The sequence below is a fragment of the Chiloscyllium punctatum genome, chromosome 22 (assembly GCF_047496795.1).
Source record: "Chiloscyllium punctatum isolate Juve2018m chromosome 22, sChiPun1.3, whole genome shotgun sequence".
NCBI lineage: Eukaryota > Metazoa > Chordata > Chondrichthyes > Orectolobiformes > Hemiscylliidae > Chiloscyllium > Chiloscyllium punctatum.
This window is the reverse complement of record NC_092760.1, coordinates 36,301,048-36,322,516: the sequence shown is the minus strand read 5'-3', so window position 1 is coordinate 36,322,516 and position 21,469 is coordinate 36,301,048. Positions and strand designations below refer to the sequence as shown.

Below are 21,469 nucleotides of genomic sequence, written 5' to 3'. Positions count from 1 at the left end.
AAAGGACTGGACACTCTGGAGGCAGGAAACATGTTTCCGCTGATGAGTGCATCCCGAATCAGAGGACACAGTTTAAAAATAAGGGGTAGGCCATTTAGAACAGAGTTGAGGAGAAACTTCTTCACCCAGAGAGTGGTGGCTGTATGGAATGCTCTGCCCCAGAAGGCTGTGGAGGCCAAGTCTCTGGATACTTTCAAGAAAGAGTTGGATAGAGCTCTTAAGGATAGTGGAATCAAGGGTTACAGGGATAAGGCAGGAACAGGATACTGATTGAGGAGGATCAGCCATGATCATAATGAATGGTGGTGCTGGCTTGAAGGGCAAAATGACCCACTCCTGCACCTATTTCTATTGTACAGCTGCCATACCAAATGGCAAATCCAGTTGGAATACTCTCGATGATGCACCTATAAAAGTTGGCAAGGGTGTTCGCCGTCATGCCTAATTTCCTCAGCTGCCTGAGGACAAAGAGATATTGTTGGTCCTTTATAACCAGTGCATCCACATGAAGAGTCCAAGAAAGCTTGTTGTGGATGACCAGTCCCAGGAACTTGACACTCTCTCTACTCATTCCACCTCTGTGCCGTTAATGTGTAGGGGGGCATGATTAACATTCCGTCAAAAGTCAATAATGAGTTCCTTGGTGTCGCTGGCATTGAGAGCTAGATTGTTCTCAGTGCACTACTTTTCTAGGTTTTCCACCTCCCATGTGTAGTCTGTTTTGTCCCCATCTGAGATTCAACCGACTATGGTGGTGTCATCAGCGAAATGAAATTCGAGTTATTGTAAGTGTAACACTTTGGTGAGGCAGTAGGAGGAGGCATAGTAGTGGGCAGCGGAGGAGTCTGGATAGTCACATGGATGTGAACAGCAAACAACTATTAGGAAGTATAGCACCAGAGTGACATTTATAGGCACGTCTTGCATTGTTGATGATCAATGCAGATGGATATAAATTATGCAGCAAATTACTGTCATTACACTCATGACAGATGTACCCTGAGCTATCTGGAAAGAAAAAGAATGTAGCGGACAACTTGCATTTATATAGCATCCCTCATGTGCTCACAAAGTCCCAAACCTCTTCACACTCAACGAATACTCCCATGATGGGGCTCACTGTTGTAAAGTAAGAAATGTGACAGCCTATTAAAGCAAAACAAGCTCTGTCAAACTGCAATGTGATAATACCCTGTTTTCATGTTGGTTGAGGGATATTTGCTTCCAGGGTGGTCTCCTATGGTTGAGTGGTTTAGGGTGGCCCAGTGGCACAGTGGTTTGCACTACTGCCTCATAGCACTAGCGTCCCAGGTTCAATTCCAACCTCAGGCAACTGTCTGTGTGGAGTTTGCACATTCTTCTTGTGTCTGTGTGGGTTTCCTCCCACAATCCAAAGATGTGCAGGTCAGGTGAATTGGCCATGTTAGGTGCATTAGTCAGAGAGGAAAATGGGTCTGGGTGGGTTACTCTTTGGAGGGTCGGTGTAGACTGGTTTGGCTGAAGGTCCTGTTTCCACATTGTAAGAAATCTAAATCCCCTGCTCTTTATAAAAGTAGCGGTAAGGGATTATTTACATCCATCTGACAGGACAGCGAGCTATGGCTTAATGTTTCCTTTGAAAGGCAGAATCTTGAATTGTGAATCACATATTTAGTCCTGCACTAAGAGTATTGGCCTCAATGTGTGCAAAAGAAGCAATGAAAAGCAAGTAGTTAGGGTATGAAATATATTGTCTGAAAATACTATTTGATTGCATTTGATTTCATTCGATTTGATTTATCATTGTCACATGTACCAAGAGACAGTGAGAAGTATTGTATTGCGTGCTAACCAAATAAATCATACTTTATATAAGTACATTAGGGTAATAGAACAGAATGCTGAATATAGTGTTGCAGCTACAGAGAAGGTGCAGAGAAAGATCAACTTTAGTATATAAGATGTCTACTCATAAGTCTGATAAGCTGGTTCTTAAATCTGTTGATTCGTATTTTCAAACTCTTGTGTATTCAGCCTAATGTAAGAGAGTATAACCGAGGTGAAAGGGATCTTTGATTATGTTGGCTGCTTTCCTGAGGCAGCCGGAAGAGTAGATGGCGTCAATGTATGGAAGGCTGGTTTTCGTTGGGGAGATAGTATCAATTTGGATCCATTACAATTCTGTGATTTCTTGTTCAAAACAACGCAGTGTTACTTGAGCCCATAAACCTTGGACTCTGTAGCGGGAGTTCAAAAGGAGAGACCGAGACTGTTCACAGTCATGACCATTTTCACAGTTGTATTGGTGTCTGCAGAAAGGATACCAGCAGATGTCAGTGTTGCCCTGGAAAAGTGCACCCTACAAAATGTGAAGAATGTCTTTGGACATTACCAGAATCTGTGCCCACAGCTGCAAGGCTAAGTCTGGCTACATGCATTCTATTTCTCATGCAGCCTCATATCCATGAACTGTACACCTCAAAAGTGAAGAATTATGAGTACACAATTCAGTATTAGGAATTGCAATTTCAGCAGTAAAGTATGAATGTTGGAAAGCTGATGTAATAGAAAATGCTGGAAATATTCAGCAGGTCAGGCAATACCTGTAGAGAAACTGAATGGATGCCTCACGTTAATAGCCTCTGATTAGAATTCATACAGCAGGATATAGCTTTGAATGTTTACTTCCTGCCTGCTCGATATTGCTCAATTAATGTGGATACGCTGAAATCATATAAGTACATTTTGTGTTAGAACAGTTTAAGACTATCTAAAGGGTAAGCCCTTAAGTCAACCAGTTGCAGTTGCAGCTGGAAAAATCATTTTCCAGTCAATGCTCTACCCCTCATACATATATTCCTTTCTGCTGGAATGTTTGTCTTCTGCCCTCCTTTATCACTGAATACTGGATTGTATCCCAGAAATATCCTCAGCAAAAATGTCAAAAAACTGTACTAATATATGATGATAACGACATATTATAAAAAAAATTATAAACTTTGAAGGTTTGTCGTATTTGTCACCCTATATTCTTCAGTCATTTCATTACTTTGTCAACAGAGGGCGGCATAGGACATACTGTGAGATCAGGCACATTACCAGGTGTTAGCCAGAGCGATAATGCCTTTAAAAGCTATTGCTTTGATTTTAATTATTCGTTCATGGGATGTGGATATCACTAAATTTCTCATCCCTTGTTGCCTTTGGGAAGGAGATGATGAACTGTCTCGTTAAATTACCTTATGATGCATCTCCATCCACAGTGCTTTTAGGAAAGAATTTCCAGGATTTTGACCCAGTGACAGTGGGCAATATTGTTCCATGTAAGGAGGTTGAGTGGTTTGCAGAGAAACCTGGTAGGTGGAGGTGTACTGACTCTGCGTCACCTGCTTATCGTACGATGGATGAAGACATTAACAACTCAGTTGGCTGTAACACACGAAACAAAAACTGTGATAACGTACACATTGATGCTTAGTTTAGGCTCCAGCAGGGACACTCAGTCTCTGACCTCACTTCAACCTTGGTCCAAATGTTCTGCTGTCCTGTGCTAGCTGGTAGGAATTGGTGGGTTTGGAAGGCTTTATGGAAAGAATCAGGCTGATTTGCTGCATTGCATTTTGAAGACTGTACACACTGCTGTCACTAGGCATTGGGTGGTGAAGAGAGTGAAATGCTGACATTGATAGACGGGGCACCAATGAGGTAGGCTATTTAGGCCTGGATGGTGTCAAGCTTTTAGAATGTTGTTACATCTGGGCTCATCCAGGCAAGAGGAAAATATTCTATCACATTCTTGACTTGTGCATTATAGGTAATGTTACCGGTGAGTCAGGAGTTACTCACTCCAGAATTCCTAGCCTCCATCTGCTGTTGTAGTGTCTTTTCTTTACACAGCTGGTCCAGTTCAATTTAGCATCAATGGTGACCCCAGGATGTCAACAACAGGATTTCAACAAGGAACATGCCATTGAACATCAAGGGGAGATAGCTAGCTTCTGTCTTTTTGAAGATGGTCATTGGCTGACATTTGTGTGGTATGACTACTATTTGTCACTTAGCAGATCAGAAGGAGTAGTGAATGATACTCAATGTTGTGCAGTCATCGGCGAACATCCCCACTTCTGACCTTACGATGGAGGAAATGTCATTGTTGAAGCAGGGGAAAATGGTGGGGCAAAGGACCCTAACCTGAGAAACTCCTGCAGAGCTCTGCTGAAGCAGCAGTGATAGATTTCCAGCAATCTAGAACCATTTTTGTTTGTACTAAGTATGATAGCAACCAAAAGAGACTTTTCCCCTGATTCTCATTGACTCCAGGTTTGCTAGGGCTCCTTGATATTGTACTCAGTCAAATGAAGGCTTGATACCAAGGGAAGCTGTCCTTCTAATTTTCTCCTCATGGTCCATGGACTTCTGAATTCTGCAGGCTCGGGGTCTTGGAGCATCTAAGCAACTGTGAGTGAACACTGGGTAAAGGTCATCCCTCTCACCTCACCTGCCATTCAGCTCTTTTGTCCACATTTGGACCAAGTGAGGTCAGGGGCTGAGTGTGCCTGATGGAACCCAAACTGAGCATCAATGTGCATGTTATTACTGTTGTTGATTAATCTGTTACAGCCAAGTGAGTTGTTAACATCTTCATCCATCGTACGATAAGCAGGTGATGCAGAGTCGGTCAGAAGACCTTGTGGAACATTGAGATGATGCAAATTAGACTGTACAATTGTTAATCAATAATCAAAATGGCAAACATTTTCCAAGAAGATAAAGCCCCTTTGCCATTTGATGGCTCCTTCACCAGCTCTATGTGAGCGCTGAAATTAACATCATAACATACGATAATAAGGTGATTGATTTGAATTAATCCGACCTGCCTCCATTAATCCCATACCCAATGTTCACGTTTATTCAAGCTACTTGCCATTCAAAGCCAAAAACCAGACTCATTAAACTGAGTGGAATAATGTAGAGGCCTAAAGGCTTGTGATAAGGGATCTCAATACTTAGGAAGCCCCTCAGTAAACTGAAAACTGAAGGACTGCATACAATTTCAGTATTAGCTCCATTTAAGTACAGTATATTGCAATATGATTGTTCCTACAGTCATAGAGATGCACAGCATGGAAACAGACCCTGTTGTCCAACTCTCCTTGTTGGCCACTTATCCTAAATTAATCTAGTCCCATTTGTTATCCCAGCAAACCCTTCCTTTTCATGTACCCATCCAGATGCCTATTAAATGTTGTCATTGTATCCATCTCCTCCACTTCTCCTGGCAGGTCATTCCATACATGCACCACCCTCTGCATGAAAGTGTTGTCATTTTGAAATCTTTGCCCTCCAGTTTTGGACTCCTCAATGCTGAGAATAAGACCTTGGCTATTCACCCTCTCCATGTACCTCATGATTTTATAAACCTCCCAGCCTCAAATGCTCTGGGTAAAATCACACCAAACTACCCTGCCTCTCCTTATAACTCAAGCCCTCCGTTCCCAGCAACATCCTGGTAAATCCCTTCTGTACCTTCTCCAGCTTAAAATATCCTGCCTGTAGCAGGGTGACCAAAACTGGGCAAAATACTCCAGAAGAGGCCTCACCAACATCCTGTACAACTTTAACATATTGGGCTGGTGGGTGGCACGGTGGTTAGCACTGCTGCCTCACAGCACCAGAGACCCAGGTTCAATTCCCACCTCAGGCAACTGTCTGTGTGGAGTTTGCACATTCTCCCTGTGTCTGCGTGGGTTTCCTCCAGGTGCTCCAGTTTCCTCCCACAGTCCAAAAAATGTGCAGGTTAGGTGAATTGGCCATGCTAAATTGCAAGGTGAAGGGGTAAATGTAGGGGAATGGGTCTGGGTGGGATGCTCTTCTGAGGGTCAGTGTGGACTTGTTGGGCCGAAGGACCTGTTTCCACACTGTAAGTAATCTAATCTAATAACGTCCCAACTCTTATACTCAAAGATCTGCGCAATAACCACAAGCATGCTAAATGGTTTCTTAACCACCCTGTCTACCTGTGATGCAAACATCAAACAATTATGTAACTGAACCCTGAGGTCTCTCTGGTCCTCAACACTGCCAAAGGCCCTACTTTTAATTGTATAAGTTTTTATTTGTTTTACCAAAATGCAATATCTCGCATTTGCCAAAACTAAAATTAGTGAAAAAAAACAATGCCTTGTACTTTTGGCTGATAAATCAACATTTGAAGCCGAATTGTCTGAATCCATTGGGTTTCTGCTGGCCTCATGGAAGATGAAGTGTAAATGGAATTTGCCAGTAGAGAATCTTTGGAACCTCCATTGTAGCAGAGTCCAAAGGGATAGCCTGGGACATTGAAGGTTCCACTACGTCCTTAACCCTTCCAAAGTTTTCACTTAAATCAGAGATTCAGAGGGTTCCAATGAACTTAAGCAAGATATTTACTCAGAAAGGGTTAGACTATACAATACATTGTCCAGTTCCTGAGTAACTATTAAACTGATCCCATACTTGACTCTCAAAGCTCCTCTGTTAGAGCCCTTACCATCTCTAGAGCCTGATCTGACATCTTCTGAGAGATGACACCCCCTTTCCCTGCTCCACACTTGACTGCACTGCTATCACTCCCCACACCTCCTCCAAGGTTATGCCCACCTTCCACATTCCCTGTTGGATTCCAACTCTCCCATCCACCCAAGCTACCTAATGACTGCATCACTTATCTGGGTACTTGGGTCCCTTGCCACCTTGCACCCTGCCCTCTTCGCAATTGGCATCCTACGTGATTGGTACTACCACTTCCTACCCAAATGCACATTACCCCTGTACCCTGCTCTCCCGGCATCCTACTAACCTGGCATCTAATTCACAGGCTCTACAAAGAACTGTCAGAATGGAAGTAGAGCTCAACAGTTCTAAAGGAGACTCCTTTTGTGAAGAAAAGGGAGTGAAGTGACAACCTGCAAGTGCTCAGGAAATCTAGCCCAATATTTCCAAGCAATGGACACTGCAAGAATCTATCCACCCTTTCAGTTCTGTTACATTGGTCACAGGAGATATGACAAGAGGACTGGGATTGATCATTCCCTCCAATATCCAACTCCGTTCAGGTGGAAGAATTCTACTTTGCACCTGTTTCTAGCCTTTGTTTCTGCCACCTGTATCTGATATCAAGCAACCCTTGTCTTATTATGATCCCAGACTAGTCTCCAAATTTTAAATTCTGATCTGTGTAGGAACCAGTGAACCTTTTTATGGAGCTGACCATGTGTGAGATCTCAGTAAGAGAAGAAAGCAACACGATTTTAAGGATTTGAACCAACAACAAAGTGTTTAATCATACAAATTGAGAAGAGCGATATAACCCACAATACGTATACTCAACTTATCTCTAACAGCCAGAACTAACCTCAGCATATATGGATGACAGACTAACTATGGTTGAACATCCATAATGCGGTCAAGGCAGATGCCATGGATTTTTTCATAAACCCACAATGTTGGTGCAACTGTGGTGCATCAAACCTGATTAAACTTTATAAGTCATTCTAAGATTTTGGAGCTCTTACAAAAACAAACTGCTTTTACAAATTCTGGTAGTTCATTCCCCTGGGTTCTGGAAATTGCACTCAGGCACCTGCTCACAGGCACAACTTCAGCTTTTCACAGATAGCTAGCTTTGCCAAGCTGACACCGCCTCTATTATTTCAAGCTTAGGTCTACCTTAGCTCCACAAGGCAAATACTGTGTGGGCTTTCTTCATCCCTGCTGTCAGCGACACTGAACTGTTAATGGCATATGGCCTTTTCCAAGCACCTACAGCTCCCAGAGCTTTTCCTGAGCCCGAACCCCAACATTTAGCTGCACATCCTGCTTCTTTGAACTTCACTGCCCTAGCAGCTTTAAGCTTGATGTGGAGGTGTTGGACTGGGTTGGAAAATGTGAAAAATCACATGACACCAGGTGAACAAAGGGCAATGCTCCAAAAGCTTGTGATTTCAAATAAACCTGTTGAACTATAACCTGGTGTCACCTGACTTCTGAACTTTAAGCATGCTACTCCTACACTTTTTGAAGATAGTACCTCTCCTTTCTGCTCCTATGTACTGGATTGACTAAGAGAACCCAAGGTTAGCAACTTTGTCCTCTGCCTCCACCAATTCCCCGGAATTGACTGTTCATTAATCCTTGATCTGATCTGTATGACTGATTGAAGGATTGCAACAATTCCCACCCATATTGCGAGACAGTATTGAATGGGACTACTTCTTTGAAACCATTAAATGGAACATTTCCTTGAAACTGTCTCTTCCTTGAATTTACAATATTCACAGACTGTTGGCTTGGGCATTACAAAATGGAAACAAAAGAGGATTTCATTACACCATGGGTATTTGATGAAAGCAGAGTATAATGTCTAATATTTTAAGCCTTTTTTAAACAACTACATGGTTCAATGCTATATATATATCACTCAGTTTAAATGGTGGTTTATTTAAAATAAACCATCTTTTGACATTGAGTCGCTACTTAACCCAGTCACCTTTTTAGGATGGAGGATTATGTGGTCCACCATCATTCAGTAGTTTATTTTGTTTTGGTCACTGCCTGGTCCCTGTTGTGTATCCTGAAAGCAAGAGCCTGCCAAAAAGATCAGCGTAACTTTTTATGATTTGTTTTAGCTGAATTACAAAACAGGGTCTAAAATCCTATAAACTGTCAACTTCAACCCTACAGAACTCAGGAAGTTTATGGGACTCTACCCAGACTCAACATTCTACTGAGGTACATCGTGTTCTTTACATCTATTTCTGTGCACTCAGTTTATGCTAGTTGCAGCCAATGTCTCTCTCTCTCCCTCTCTCTCTCCACATATATTGTAAGTGCATGCATTTGTTTGTGGTTTGGACTGGGCTGATTTTATAGTCACATCTGTGTTGCCCAGAAAGTCCTAAAATGTAAATCAGACCCTGTAGAGGCTGGTTTTTAAAGGGGTCTGAGCCTGGAGCACATCCCAGCAAATTGCAAATTTTCAAGATTGAGGAACTGCAGTCAGTGTATTTATATAGAATTTCAGGCAGCATTTGATGTGCTGTAAGGGACTAATAGGTAGTAGAGTGAAACGTAGAATTAAGAAGGAAGATGGTTGTATGGATGACAGTTAAAAGAACTGGACTGATGAGATGAACAATGAACACAGAATTCATCTGTGTGGGGTCCCTTTGATTTGCACAACTGACCTTCAGAACTGAGGGAACAACATTGAAACTTGCTGACGACTCTAGTTTGGGAGCACACATGTTCAGGGCTAAAGGACAAATGAGAAAGATTGCCTGATACAATTCAATATAGAAAACCATGGTCATACATTTTAAAATAGCTAAAGAAACCAGACCTTAGATAATAACATATGAAGAGATCGAGGGGAAAGAACATTTGGTGTGTAAGTACAGCAGTCACGAAAGATAACAGCATAGATAGGTAAACCAGCAAAAGGAAAGGACGGTTGAATTGCTTGGTTTTGTCCTGGATCCTTAGAAAGCAAAAAACAGAAATGTTTGACTTTTGAAAGATCATAGTTAACTTGTATTTCTGTTTATGTGCAAATTGACCATCCCATTGTAGGGTGGATGTAAAAGCAATGTAAGGGTGGTAAGGTGAGGACTAACAGTAATGAAGCAAGGAATGGAAAACTCAGTTATTCTGCTACAAAGTTTGCAAGATTAGGAGGTAGCTTCACAAAAATCTTGAAGATTATGAAGGCTTCTGAAAAAGTGAATAGCAATGATTAGATTCCCAACAAGTCCACACTGACCATCCAGAGAGTGACCCATCCAGATCCATTTCTATCTGACTAGTGCACCTAACACTATGGGCAATTTAGCATGGCCAATTCACCTGACCTTCACACCTTTGGATTGTGGGAGGAAACCAGAGCAACCCACACAGACACAGGAAGAATGTGCAAACTCCACACAGACAGTCACCCGAGGGTGGAATCGAACCTGGGACTATGGTGTTGTGAGGCAACAGTGCTAACCACTGAGCCACCGTGCTGCAAATGATTTGAAATCTGCCTTAAAGTTCATGAAAAAACTAATGAAAGGGTTAAAGAAACCAATATTTCTACAGGCAATGGTTAGAGTTTGTCATTCTTTATCCTGCATACCGCTGCTAATTTTCATTTTCTGAAATAAATAACTCCGGGGAAAAAAGCAATATTGATGTTTATGGGGAGTCAGCAGTAAGATGGGATTGGTGTTTGCAACTCGTGGAGAAAAACACTGTCGATCAAATTGCCAACTCTCAAGTAGTAACGTTTTATCATTCTGCTTAATAATTTTCTTCTCAGATGAGGCGAACTGTTTATACAATCTAGTTGTTTTACCTACAGGTACAAGTGTACTGTGGATAATTAAGAGATTATCACAAATGCTCAGCATATTCTCCCAAGATTCCCGTGAAGGTACAAGTCTATTTAAAATGAATGAGTAGCACCTGCACTGGAATGTTGTATGCGTTAAAAGCATAACAACGTGTATATAATTTGTCTGCCAATTGCTGGTATTTGTTTTGAGACTTTAATCTCTTCATTTTTTTGTGTTATTTGAAAAGAATTCTGCCATTGTTTGCTCAAATATAACCTTACTGTATTTCAGTAAGACAAAAAGTTGACATCAACTCCAATTATTAAACGTCCTCACCCAGGATATAGCCTCAATACACAAGAAAGTTAGAGCTCCAGCGCAAAAGCCACATTCTTCAAAGTTACTGTCTTGCCATGTCAGTGTCTATCTTGGGTTAGACTTAGGGTTAGACTCATGTCATCCTATACACCTTGCATGAACAAGAAGTGTGGTCCACTTATTTAGCTTTTACACTCCGGTTCAATCATATCAGACAATGATAACGGAGATATTCACAAATCAATAAAATTAACCTTCGTCAATTAAATCAGCAGGTTGGTCTGATGTTATATTCCGGATGTGGGAGAAAATGCAGCTAAACTTTGGCACCTTACGGATTGTGCAATGTAACTTTTCCATATTGTCATCTTTTCATTTTGATTTTTGTGTTGCTTTACTGCAGGGCTACTCTGATATTCAGTACAGGGACCGGCGGAGGCAGATTGCAGAAATTGCGATAAATTATCGATAGTAAGTACATGGTGACTTCAAAGGGATTTAATGGAGTATAGGGATTCCCCCACCCCCTGACGAAAGGCCTTGCCTGAACCCTGAGCAAAGCAGGAAGGTGATATCACCATTGCCAAGCTAGAAACCTCAGTAAAAGAGAAAGGGAGGTGAGGCATTAGGATGGACAGGCCAGACAGAAAGGGCTACCTGGGGGAATGTTACTGCCTTCCAGCAGCTTGGTGAGAGGGGTCAATTAATGAGCTTACTACCCTATTACTCACCTCCAGCCTGCCAACAAAATAAGATTCCCAGGGCGTTTTAGCACTGTCCCCACTGCATCTCCAGCATACCCATGATTAGTGAACTGTAAAATCCAGCCCCAAGTCCTACTGCCCATATTATGAGAATTCATACAGTCTGTTTTATTGACTTACTTTGCTTACTCCGAGGATGTCAACCCGTGAGTACTAACTGATGCTTGTCTCCACAGTGGCGACCCAATTCCCAGAGTAGAATACACACCTGAGGAAATTGCAACGTGGTCAGTCAACTTCTTCATTTTTTTTGTATGTTAAAGTTCCTTGGAAAAAAATTCTTCCTGTTAACAAAAAGAAATTGGTCTTAACACAGAACGGAATAATCTTAAGAAACATCGTAGTCAATAAAAAAAATCATTTGGCCTAATGAAGTTCATCCCTCAAATATTTCACCTCTATATTTAACCTGGTTCCCCTGTACTCCCCTTCTTACTGATTGTTCCATATTAATATGATTAACTGATCTAGAGGAGGAATTTCACTTCCTTTGAACTTGATATTGTCTATGTATGAGACTTGGAAGGAATTGCTTGTTCATAATTCTCAAATTATCCATGTTGTTTAAACTGTACTTTCAAAAATTGTGATTTGTCCATCAAGGTGAGGGATATTTGCCTGGAGGCATCACATGACTCCCCACTTCAGATAACCAGTTTTAAATATAGCAAAGTCAACTGGTGTTCAACTAACTGCAATGTAAAGACTCCTCAACTACAACTGAAAGGGTGGTCTTTCAATCTCAAGACATTATACATTGAAGGTTTCCATTAGTTTTCCTTGAGTCGTCCTTGCTTGAAGTTCCCAATTTTGTGTTAATTGGGGCCATTCTGGTTTTAAGAGAGTACAGCATCTTTGCACAAGTCATCAGATTATGATAATTCACTGCTTGAGTAAACCAGTTGGTTTATCCGGGACTTGTGGTGTCAGCCTTGGGTAAGTCTTGTCATTGAGTTAGAAGAACATGCTTTCAAATTCCAGTCCAGGGACTTCAATATGTAATCCTGGCAGGCACACTATTGGAGTACAGGGGATAGCTGCACTGTCTTTCAGATGAAGTGTTAAATTGATGATTTATGTGCACTCACAAGTGGACTTAAAATATAACACTTGAAGAAAATTTGGTAGTTGTCCTGGTGATGTGACCAATATTTATGCCTCAATTGATATCACTCAAATATATCTGTTCATTTTTTTTGTGGCATCTTGCTGTGTTGGCTTCTCTGTAGAACAGCGTGATCAACGTGTGCTCTAACACTTTTCAACCAGAGATGAAAAACTGCAGCAAGGCAACACTGCTGATGAGTCACTGGTCAGATATATCTCCTGATTAAGAAGGGCCAAGTTTGGGTTAGCCGATCTCAGCCAATGTAGTGTTGCATATACAGAACTGCCCTCCATTCAAATATGGGCAAAAAGACTTTATCTTCTACCGCATGAAACCTCCTACCAAGAATGCTACTATTTAGTGTACACTGACCTCCAAAGGCCCAATGGTGTTGGAGACCCACACTTGTCCATCAAGCTGAGGGATATTAGCCTGGAGGCATCACATGACTTCCCACTCCAGATAGCCAGTTTTAAATATAGCAAAGTCAACTGGTGTTCAACTAACTGCAAAGTAAAGACTCCTCAACTACAACTGAAAGGGTGGTCTTTCAATCTCAAGACATTATACATTATACATTATACACTGAAGGTGCATGTCAGCTGCATGTCAGTCTTGAACATTGAGTTTTTTTTTAAAATGAAAAATGATTATGTACATCTCACAGGTGAGTGAGGCACTCTGGTGTCACATACCTCCCATCTCCATTAGGGCACATGTTATGTATATATTATTCATAGGATCAAGGTATCACTGGCTGGGCCAGCATTATTGCCCAGAGCGTAGTTAAGATTTAACCACTTTCTGTGAGCCTGGAATCACATGTTGGCCATACCAGGTAAGGATATCAGTTTCTTTCCCCAGAAGATATTAGTGAACCGAATGAGCTTTTCCCCAACAGATGCATAATTCCAGATTCTTTCGTTGAATTCAAATTCCACCATCTGCCATAACAGTATTTATACCTGGATTCCCAAAAATATTACCTAGTGCTTCTGGATCAATGGTACAGTGATAATCCCACTCGGCCATCATCTCCCCTATATGTAACCTTATTTTTATTGCATCAGTTGTCCAGCCAGGAGGATGAGAGTAAATCTGTTAGGCAGGCAGCATAATGAAAAGGCATTGGAACACCATATGCTTGCTGAGTTACCTGTGTGCATTATTCTTTTTGGCATATTGTTACCCAGGAGAGAAGTGTTTGTGAACCTGAAGACTTTGTATCCAACACATGCATGTGCCGAACACCTGGATGCCTTCAGAGTGCTGGAGAAACAGTGTAATTACAACAAAGACAACATCCCTCAACTTGAAGATGTCTCCTGCTTTTTGAAAGGTTTGCCTTAAGTTTTAATATTTGATAAAGAGATTTGATGTTTTCAACAATTTGTGCATCAACTTTAAAAGTAGTAAAACATCCTGAGGTGCTTTGCAGGTGTATTATCAAATTATAAAGTCATATTTAAGCCATAGAAGGAAATATCATGACAGATGACACTCATCAAAGAAGTCTGCTTGAAATTTAGTCTTTAAGGATGTAGAAACCTAAAGATGAACTTTAGCTTAGTGTGTAGATAATTGAAGACCTGGTGGTCTGAAGGAATTTGGGATTATGATTCATAAATGCGACAACTTGTCAATTGAAATTCACTGCTCAAATTAAAAGCATCCAGACTTGGGGACAATTGAAATAATGAGAGATATTAGTTCATCCCCAGTCTTTTAAAGAGTAAACAAGCAATTTTGCAAGAATGTGGATTTCAATTCTGCCACTGAGCCAGATTGCAGATACATAGTGTTAGAGTTTACGAATCCAATGGGGTGAGTAGTGGAATGAGAAGTGTGGGGTGCACTCACTCCCAACATCTCTAATCATCCCCCCCCACCACCCCCTCCCATCTTAACACAGTAAATTAAGCATCAATCAGACAACTGAGAACCAAATTAGGAAGTTTGGGGGCCAAAAGGCCTTCCACACTCAATCAGGCATCAACAGTGAGACATCAGGTGGGGAAAAGAAGTAAGCCGTGAACCAGAGGTCAGTCCTGACCACCAGTGTGAAGAATCCTGAATGTCGTGATGGAGCTTTGATGAGTATTTGGTTGCAATCTGTTGCACCTTGATGGAAGGGAGGGAGGAACGCAGTAAAGAAGAAACTGTAAGATAGTTAGCCTAATTTTATTTAATGGGGTAAGTGTTAGAATCAAAGAGATTATAGGTTTGCATTTAGAAAACCTCAAGTTAATTGGGACGAGTCAGCACAATTTTGTCACAGGGAAATCATATTTAACCAATTTAATAGAGTTATTGTCAGTAGTAATTCATGCTGTAGGTAAGAGAGCCTGTAGACCCACTATTCTTGAATTTCTATAGGGCATTTGATATGTTGTCACATCAAAAGTTATTGCAGAAAGGTTCATGGTGTAGTGGGGTAACGTTAACCTCCGTAGAGAGTGTACATAAATGGGTCGTTGTTTGATTGGCAGGATATGATGAGTAGGGTCCTGAAGGATCTGTGCTGGGGCCTCAAAGTTTTACAATTTACATTGATGGCTTAGACCTTGGGAGTAAAGGCATTGTGACTAAATTCACCGATGAAATGAAGGCAAAAAGGTATGGTGTGAAAAAGACATGAGAAAATTGCTGTCAGATTTGATCAGTTGAGTGAGTGGCCAAGTGTCAGCCGCATGGAGTATAGTGTGGGAAATCTGAAGGAAGACATTTTTTTTAAAGGGTAGGTTGGACAGGCTGAGCTTATTTCCACTGGAGGTTAGAAAATGAGGGGCAACTTGATTGAAGTGCATAAGATCCTGAATGGTTTTGACAAGGTGGATATGGATAGGACGCTTCCCCTCATGGGCCTGTCAAGAACTAAGGGTATTGCATTAAAATTGGGGTCACCCTTTCTGGACAGGGGTGAGGAGAACATTTATTTTTTAAGGGTTACCCGACTTTGGAGCTCCCTGCCTCCGAAGGTGCAGGAGCTGGGATCATTGACTGACTGTTGTTTTTAAGACAGAGGTGGCTAGATTGTTCTTCTACAAGGGAATCAAAGGGTTATTGGGAGTTGGATGGATATTTGAAACAAAAACAGATCAACCAGGTTCTTATTAAATGGTGGAGCAGGCTTAAGGAATGGAATGGGCTACTTCTGCTCTTACTTCGTATGATGGGGAATCTAACATTTCATGCAAAGTCTTTGCCTCTTGGCCTGACTTATAGTGGTCATAGAGCTGAACATCATAGAAACAGTCCAACTCATCCATGTTGACCAGATATCCTAAACTAATCTAGTCCCGTTTGCCAGTATTTGGCCCATATCCCTCTAAACCCTCCCTATTCATATACCCAGCCAGATGCCCTTTAAATGTTGTACCAGCCTCCACCACTTCCTCTGACCTGTGAATGAAGTGAAGTCATTTGTTAATCTAAGTGTTACATTTGCCCCTATTATCATACAGTGGTGAACTGAAGCATGTGATTATGTCTAGAATGACGCTAAAGTAGAAGTTTAAGACCACTGACACAGAGAGAGCAATAGACATAAAATGTTCACTTGTGCAATTTGGACTGATCTCCCTAACAAATATTCCACTTGCCTGGTTGGGTACAGCTCCAGCAATGCTTAAGAAGCTTAAGACCATCCAGGCCATAGCAACCCAATTGATTGACACAACAGGCACAAATATTCTCTCCCTCCACAAATGATGGTCAGTCGTAGGACTGTGTACCAACTAAAAGATGTGCTAAAGGAATTTACCAAAGCACCCTCCAAACTGGGCATGGGCAATAAATCCTGGTCCAACCAGTGATACCCATATCCCATGAATGGATAACTAAAAGGTAATCAGCTACACAGAGTGATCCAATCAGTGAAGACAGTAGCTTTCTGAATTCAATTTTAGTGTCTAAACCTTTTGCGCAGGATAGCATTGTATCCTACCACAGACTGGCTGCTGTTGGTGCTTGTCTTGTCCTGGCCTCCAAGTAAAGCAGCAGGTCAATAATCTGCCTGATTTCCAGGCATGCCTGTCCCTGGTCAGCTGGTCTCCCCTGCCTCCTGTCCTCATTCCCCATGGGAACAGGAGGAGTCTGGTTCCTCTGATTGACTCCTCATACTCTTGGACATTTCTGCCCATCAGCCTCCTTTTTTCTCCCACTCTTTCCTTGTTTGATAGGGCCCTGTAAAACCAGTAAGTAACATTCTTCAACAGCAAAATCTGATGGCACCTTTAGCCCTGGGTCCAGTCTTTGGGCCACCTAATCCACTCTTGTTCCACTTGGTATAAATATCTCCCAATGATTTTCGCCCATTGACCACTGAAAACCAGAGTGGGAAACCTAACATTGCAGCCAACTGTCTCTTTAACAAGTTCAATAACTCATTCACTGTTTCCCTCAAAATGGAGCCCACTTGCCTTCAGTAAAAGGCTAATTTTGTGCACACACAGGGATTAGAGTTTGGTTGCAGCTCGGAGATTTGAGGCCATAAAACCAACCTGTATAGTTATTGGTCTCAGGCGAGAAACAAAATTAGTTCCATGCCATATAATGTAGAATTGTCAGACTGGATTCATACCATTCATTGCACCTTACTGCAGGTTGCTTTGATGATAGCAACTGCTACAGACCAGGCCAGACCCCTCAAAATATTTTGAGAAGGTACCCCAGACCCTAACTTTTTCTTATTTTAAAGGTAGATGTGAGGTGGATGTTCCAGGTGTGATGCAGCTGGTCAAACCACTCGGCTTTAAGCAAAACAGAATTTATTTAGACACTACAGTTGAAACATGAGCAAAGGAAAATGGAATTTAGAATAACTTAACAATTGGAAAACTTGACTGACGCAATACAGCAACTTAACTAAGGAGCTGTTCCAATCCAGTGACATCCCATAAACACACCCCTTGGTAAAAAATGTACATTGAAGTACAGATTCTTACAGGCAGGAGGGAGCAACATCTGAAGAGATTTCAGAGACAAGTCAGTCAGGAATCATTTATTGAAGTTTGCAAACTTTCTGGACACCAGCATCTTATGATTGCCACAGTGAAACCAAACTAGAAAAGACTTGAACTGGGACAACTGGCCACTCCCCTGGGTCTAGGCTTTTCTTGGACACCCCAGCACCTCTGTCTTTATGACCTCTCTTAAAAAAAACCAACAACAAAATAACCTTGTTATCATCACACAACACAGGACTTTTGAACATAGGTGCTTGGACATAAGTCCAGATCTCCATCCCTGACCATATAGTGTTGGAAACCAGAAACTATATGTTAGAAAACAGTATTGTAAGTTTATCAAATTACAAAGAAACCAAGAAAATAAGGTTTTAGAAGTTCCTGGAAATTGTGCTTCACATGCCAGTAGAATGAACTTTTAAAAGATCTCAATCATCATAATGTTATGCCTCCAATTGTCAATCCTGGACTTGGTAGGGAAAGGTTTACAGAATTTTCCCATTCCTTATTAAGGATAAAATACAAGGAGCCAAGAACTGAGAGCTGTTTAGCCCCTCAAGACTGTTCTGCTATCCAGTGGGATCGTTGGCTAGTTGGATGTCTCAATTGTACTTGCCTGTCCATTCCAGCTGTCGGTTGATTCCTTGAGACATCAAACATTTATTTATCTCAAACTTGAATATAGTAGATGATGAAGAATCACAACCTGTCAAGGCAGAGAATCCCAAAGATTCACAAGAGACTTGTGACCACAAGGATCAGTGCTGTGTCCACTGCTTTTCATTTATATAAATGATTTGGATGTGAACATTGGAGGGTATGGTTAATAAGTTTGCAGATGACAAAAAAATTGGAGGTGCAATGGACAGTGAAGAAGGTTACCTCAGTGTACAACAGGATCTTGATGAGATGGGCAAATGAGCCGAGGAATGGCAGACGGAGTTTAATTTAGATAAATGTGAGGTGCTGCATTCTGGAAAGGCAAATCAGGGCAGGACCTATACCCTTAATGATAATGTCCTCGGGAGTGTTGCTGAACAAAGAGACCTTAGAGTGCATTTTGAAAATAGAGTTCCTTGAAAGTAGATTTGCAGGTAGATAGGAAGTGAAGGAGGTGTTTGGTATGCTTTCATTTATTGGTCAGAGTATTGAGCAAAGGAGTTGGGGGGTCATGTTGTGGCTATACAGGACATTGGTTAGGCCAGTATTGGTATCGGATTCTGGTCTCCCTCCGATAGAAAAGATGTTGTGAAACTTGAAAGAGTTCAGAAAAGATTTACAACGATGTTGCCAGGGTTGGAGGGTTTGAGCTATAGGCAGAAGCTGAATAGACAGGGGTTATTTTCCCTGGACTGTCAGAGGCTGTCTTCCCTGGACTGTCGGAGGCAGAGGGGTGACCTTATAGAGGTTTATAAAATCATGAGGGGCATGGATAGTGTAAATAGACAAGGTATTTTCTCTGGCATGGGGGAGTCCAGAACTAGAGGGGTATAGGTTTAAGGTGAGAGGGGAAAGATTTAAAAGGAATGTAAGGGATAACTTTTTCATGCAGAGGGTGGGGCATGTACGGAATGAGCTGCCAGAGGAAATGATGGAGGCTGGTACAATTACGACATTTAAAAAGCTTTTGGATGGATATATGAATAGGAAGGGTTTACAGGCATATGGGCTAGGTGCTGGCAAATGGGACTAGATTTAATTAGGATATCTAGTCGGCATGGACAAGTTGGAGCAAAGGGTCTGTTTCTGTGCTGTACACCTCTATGACTCTGTAACCCTCTGGGTGAAGGATGGTCTCCTCCTCTCGATCTGAAACGACATACTCCATTATCTTGAGGCTACGTCCCTTCCTTTAGCTTCCCCAGCCAAAGGACAAAACCTCTTAGTTTTCAGCCCTGTTAAACCCTTTCAGGGCATGTTTCATTTTTCAGTGTTTACTTGTCTCGTTTTTTCCAAACTCTGGAGAGAATAAGCCCATTTTACTTCATTGCTCATCCTAGGTGCTAATTTAGTGACCAACTGCCTCTGTGATAGGGTTAGGGCTGGATTGAAAAATCAGGATGAGGTCCAGACAATGGCTCCATTTTAAATTTCCTAGAAGGAAAGCAAAACCAACGATTACACATCGTTGAAGTAGGTGGGACTTGAATAGATGGCTTTCAGTTTCAGGTAGGGATGATACCACTACGAGAGCCCCTAGTATTTAGTTTTTTTATTTTCGCTTTATAGCCGGAAGTATCATCACACACAATGGAATGGCTTTCCCATCACCAAATTGCAGTAACTGTTTTCCTTCCTAGACACGAACCACCACCACCAGTAAAATACCCATGTAAGATCTCAGCTCTTTATTACAAAAGCCCAAAGAACCATCTCAATCAGCTCTGGAACTGATCTATTTGAGCCTTAAAAGGAATCTGCATTTCTGACAGGAAAACTGGCAGTGAGTAATCAGGAGGGAAGCAGTGCTGGTGGTCAAGGCCATGATTGATCTGGTGGAGGTCAAATTGTGGCCATTAGCAGCCTGCATTGAAAGGCCCTCATGCTCGTCCCAATTCCAGGTTACATTAAATATTCCTAAAAAAATATATGTTTTCTTTGCGTGTACAAAGTTGATAACACTTATTTAAGTTGAGGGCTCTGTTCCCCTTTTTTCTCTATATCATAATCAGCATTCATTCCTTCTTAGCCATTATCAGAGTCTCAGGCGATGATTGCATGCCTGTGAAATGGGCACGTGCCATCGAATTTCCAAGTCTCCATATGCCTTACATCAATGTTTATCTATAAAGTCATAAACTCAAAAGTTTAATGTTTGTATAATAAAAACGAAAAACTGCTGCTAATTTTATTACACGTTGTGATTTAATGTAACAGATGTTCTATGTTTATCTGTGCCAGAACACTCAGGGTTTCAGCTGTGGCCTGTTGCTGGGTTACTTTCAGCCCGGGACTTCTTGGCGAGTCTCGCTTTCCGAGTTTTCCAGTGTACGCAGTATGTAAGACATGCTTCCTCGCCAATGCATACTCCTGAGCCGTAAGTAGATGTTGTAAAATAAATGCAAGTAGCAAGATTTGGAAATAAATTGATGAAAATTTGCAACGAAATGGCAAAGTGCTGGAAATGCACAGCAGGTCTGTCAACGCTTCATGATTTAGCTGGAAACCCTCTCCGTTTTCTTGATAAATGTTGATAGATCTTCTGCGGATTCCAGCTTTTTAACATTCTTGTTTCTAGTTTGGAATGTCAGTGCCATCTCCTGTTTTGCAGAAATTGAATGAGCCATGATTGTTTCTTCACATACACCATCCAGCACTTATAAATAATACCTCTAAAATATCAGGTGTTGTTGATATTTCTTAAAACTTCACTTCACTTTTTGGACACACACACACACAACACACACACTCTCTCTCTCTCTCTCTCTCTGTCTGTCTGTCTCTCTCTGTCTCTCTCTGTCTCTGTCTCTCTCTCTCTCTCTCTCTAAGATTGCAAATGGCTTCAGTGTCCAAAAGCTAGGGAGTGGAAAAATTAGCCTGGTCATGATGTCTATCCAGTGACCTTCACAAACAAATATCTGAGTATTTCATGGGGGAGGATGCCAATACGGCTTGTTGGACATATTTTCTATGGCAGACCTGGGGTACTTTTGGCTTTGAGTAATAATAGAAAACACATGATACTGGATTGATGTCAATGCAAACAAACATCGGTAAGGCTGTTTGACAGGCAGCTAAGACAATAGCGTTCAGTTCTCAAAAACCTAAATGATGCCCTCCTCAAGGACTGTCATTTCAATGAAGTGCCAGAGAAGAATTGGCTCCCTTGGGGACCCACCTTGCCCCCAGCATCATGCTCCTTCAAAAGGGATGAGGAAAATAAAAGTGGGCCAAAAGTGTCATTACCCAAGAAGAAATAACAACCACTTTAACCAAATAAACAACTGTGGACCTGGGAAATCTGAATCAAGAACAGAAATT

At 41.5% G+C, this 21,469-nt stretch overlaps 1 protein-coding gene across 1 annotated transcript in view; it reads left to right on the top strand.

Annotated features, from left to right (window-relative positions):
* th (tyrosine hydroxylase) overlaps positions 1-21,469 on the top strand; it is a 64,401-nt gene that overhangs the window by 28,648 nt on the left and 14,284 nt on the right. Inside the window, exons 5-8 of the mRNA XM_072592015.1 lie at positions 11,053-11,120; positions 11,590-11,640; positions 13,715-13,860; positions 20,390-20,525. Of these exons, the coding sequence (XP_072448116.1) occupies positions 11,053-11,120; positions 11,590-11,640; positions 13,715-13,860; positions 20,390-20,525 (401 nt within the window). The remainder of the gene's footprint in view (positions 1-11,052; positions 11,121-11,589; positions 11,641-13,714; positions 13,861-20,389; positions 20,526-21,469) is intronic.